Source organism: Leucoraja erinacea, unplaced genomic scaffold (genome assembly GCF_028641065.1).
Source record: "Leucoraja erinacea ecotype New England unplaced genomic scaffold, Leri_hhj_1 Leri_700S, whole genome shotgun sequence".
In the NCBI taxonomy this organism is placed as follows: Eukaryota; Metazoa; Chordata; class Chondrichthyes; order Rajiformes; family Rajidae; genus Leucoraja; species Leucoraja erinaceus.
Window position 1 is genome coordinate 77,501 of NW_026576620.1, and position 3,340 is coordinate 80,840.

Consider the following 3,340-nt stretch of genomic DNA (forward strand, 5'->3'; position numbering starts at 1 on the left):
AGCGAGTACAGGCCCAGTGCCGACAAACGCTCATCATTGATTAACCCACTCATTCCTGGGATCATTCTTGTGAACCTCCTCTGGACCTTCTCCAGAGCCAGTACATCCTTCCTCAGATATGGGGCCCAAAATTGCTCACGATATTCCAAATACAGCCTGACCAGCGCCATATAGAGCCTCAGCATTACATCCCTGTGTTTGTATAAATGCCCATCTTTTCCCCCATCAGACAGGCTGAGCGAGGTGTCGGTGTGGAGTAACTCCAGCTCTCTGGGTTCTGCCGTCCAGCTCAGCTGCGCTGTGGTTGGGAATCCTCACGTGTACCAGTGGCGGAAAGATGGAGGGGACATATCCCGACATCATCAACTCATGAACGGGAACACGCACCTCATCATCCCGAGGGCTTCCAGCATCGACTGTGGGACTTACACCTGCATCGCGAGCAACCCCGTCAGTTCTGCCCAGAAAAACCTCACCCTGACAATCTACGGTGAGTTTAATATCGTTTTCAGTTTGGAGATCCAGCGCGGAAACAGGCCCCTTTCGCCCACGTTTCGGGTCGAGGCCCTTCTTCAGACGGTCTGGACCCTGAAACATCGGCCATTCCTTCTCTCTAGAGATGCTGCCTGACCCGCTGAGTTACTCTGGCTTTTTGTGTCTATCTATGATTTCAACCAACATCTGCAGTTCCATCCTACACAAGTTTGTCAGCTAATTGGTTTGGTCAAAATTGTAAGTTGCCCCTAGTGTGTGTAGGGTAGTATTAGTATGCGGGGATCGCTGGTCGGCGCGGACTCAGTGGGCCGAGGGCCATGTTTCCACGCTGGGTCTCTAAACTAAACTAAACTTTTAAATTCCAGGTGTTCCCGCAGAGCAGATTGTGGTCATGATGGTTTGGGCATCGGGACTGTTGTATTCTGGTTTGTCCCTTATTGGCTCGACATTTCTGTGTCTCTATAAGTGTGCGCCGAAAATAGGTAGGTGTTAATGTTTAAATTACACTTAAAATGTAAGCACGCAGGTTCCCCTTCAAACTTCACCTCACGTTCATACATTCAAGGAGCAAAATTGAACCTTCTGCCTATCAGGTCAACTCCGTCTTTCAATCATGGCCGATCTACCTCTCCCTCCTAGCCCCATTCTCATGCCTTCTCCCCATAACCCCTGACACCCGCACTAATCAAGAATCTGCCAATCTCCGCTTGTTGAATATCCACTGACGTGGCCTCCACAGCCGTCTGTGGCAATGAATTCCGCAGATTCGCTAATGAAATCCCTCCTCATCTCCATTCTAAAGGTACGGCCTTTTTTTCCCAAAAACTGAAACTGATTTAGTGCAAAATTGCAAATTGTTAAGGAGGATTCGTGAATGGTATGGATGTCAATGGTTATGGGGAGAAGGCAGGAGAATGGGGTTGCGAGGGAAAGATAGATCAGCAATGATTGAACGAAGTTAGAGAAATCAATCTTCATTCTGCTGGGTTATTTTGCATGGGCAGCTTACATCCCAGGGGTATGAATATAGATTTCTCTAACTTCAAGTAACCCCTGCATTCCTTCTCTCTCCATCCCTCCCCCACCCAAGTCACACCAGCTTTTTGTTATCACCTAGCAAGCAGCTACCAATGGCCTCTTTCCTTTGTCATTGTAAGTTTTTTGCATATCTTTCATTAATTTGTTCTGTACATCTCCACGTCATTGTCTCTGCCTCTCCTTTCCCTTTGCCGCGACTTTCAGACTACAGAAGGGTCTCGACCCGAAACATCACCCATTCCAACTCTCCAGAGATGCTCCCTGTCCCGCTGAGTTACTCCAGCTTTTTGTGTCTATCTTCGGTGTAAAGTAGCGTCTGCAGGTCCTTCCTACACATCAAAACATTACCTATTCATAGAGTCAGTCATACAGTGTGGAAACAGGCCCTTCATCCCTACTTGCCCACACCGGCCAACATGTCCCAGCTACACCAGTCCCACCTGCCTGCGTTTGGTCCATATCCCTCCAAATCCTGTCCTATCCATGTACCTGTCTAACTGTTTCTTAAACGTTAGTTAGTTCCAGGCTCAACTACCTCCTCTGGCAGTTCATTCCATTCACCCACCACCCTTTGTGTGAAAAAGTTACCTCTCAGATTCCAATTAAATCTTTTCCCCTTCACCTTGAACCTATGTCCTCTGGTCCTCGATTCCACGATTACTGGGCGGGATATTCTGTGCATATTTCAGATTTATTCCTCTCATGATTTTCTACACATTTTATATATATATATATATATATATATATATCCTTCTCTCCAGAGATGCTGCCTGTACCGCTGAGTTACTCCAGCATATTGTGTCTATACATTGTATCTGGTCAACTGCACCTCGCCTGTAACCTGTGCTGCTGTGGATCCACTGCCCCATCTCTTGTACATCAGTTATCCACAGGGTAAGGTGGATTCTCAGACAGTTTTAACTCTCTTGTTCATTTCTCTGTAGAATCTCGGAAGATATTATTTCACCTCCTGACATGGCTCTCCAGTTGGAATACACCATCTCTTGTCATCATCCACATTGCCCTAATTTCCTGGATCGTTATTAAAGGTGGGCGCTCAAATACTCTTTTATTTACGACATACTGATTGCCTCAGATGTGCAGCTTTTTGTCGGCTAATTGCCTTTGACAACATTGCAAATTAGTTTAGTTTAATTTAGAGAACAGGCCCTTCGATCCTCGATTCCCACAAGAGACTCTGTGTGCGTCTACCCGATCTATTCCTCTCATGATTTTATACTGGCATCAGCTAATCTTCCCTGTCCCGCCTGCAACTGGTCCAAAACGCCGCAGCGAGACTCCTGACAGGCACCCGAAAAAGGGACCACATCACCCCGATCCTGGCCTCTCTCCACTGGCTCCCTGTGCGGTTCCGTATAAACTTCAAGATCCTCCTCCATGTCTACAAAGCCCTCAATGGGGTTGCCCCCACCTACATTAAAAGTCTTCTCACCCACCACTCCACCTCCAGGCCCCTCAGATCGGCCGACTTGGGGTTGCTGAATATCCCACGGTCTAGGCATAAGCTCAGGGGCGACCGTGCCTTTGCGGTTGCAGCCCCTAGACTGTGGAACAGCATCCCCCTTCCCATCAGAACTGCCCCCTCCAGCGACTCCTTTAAGTCAAAACTAAAGACTTATCTATACTCCCAAGCCTTTCCTGACGTCCTCTGAGCGAGGGCTACATGTATATATGTGTGTAGTTAATTTTGTTGTGCTATTCTTATAACAAATGTAAAGCACTTTGGCCAACGAGAGTTGTTTTTTAAATGTGCTATAGAAATAAAATATGACTTGACTTGACTTAT

The 3,340-nt window shown here is 47.1% G+C and overlaps 1 protein-coding gene across 1 annotated transcript in view; it reads left to right on the plus strand.

Moving 5' to 3' along the window:
* Nucleotides 1–3,205, plus strand: part of LOC129694539 (tyrosine-protein kinase-like otk) — a 12,296-nt gene extending 9,091 nt beyond the window's left edge. Inside the window, exons 4-6 of the mRNA XM_055631266.1 lie at nt 230–490; nt 861–977; nt 2,478–3,205. Of these exons, the coding sequence (XP_055487241.1) occupies nt 230–490; nt 861–977; nt 2,478–2,620 (521 nt within the window). The 3' untranslated portion in view covers nt 2,621–3,205. The remainder of the gene's footprint in view (nt 1–229; nt 491–860; nt 978–2,477) is intronic.
* Nucleotides 3,206–3,340: the final 135 nt, after the last annotated feature.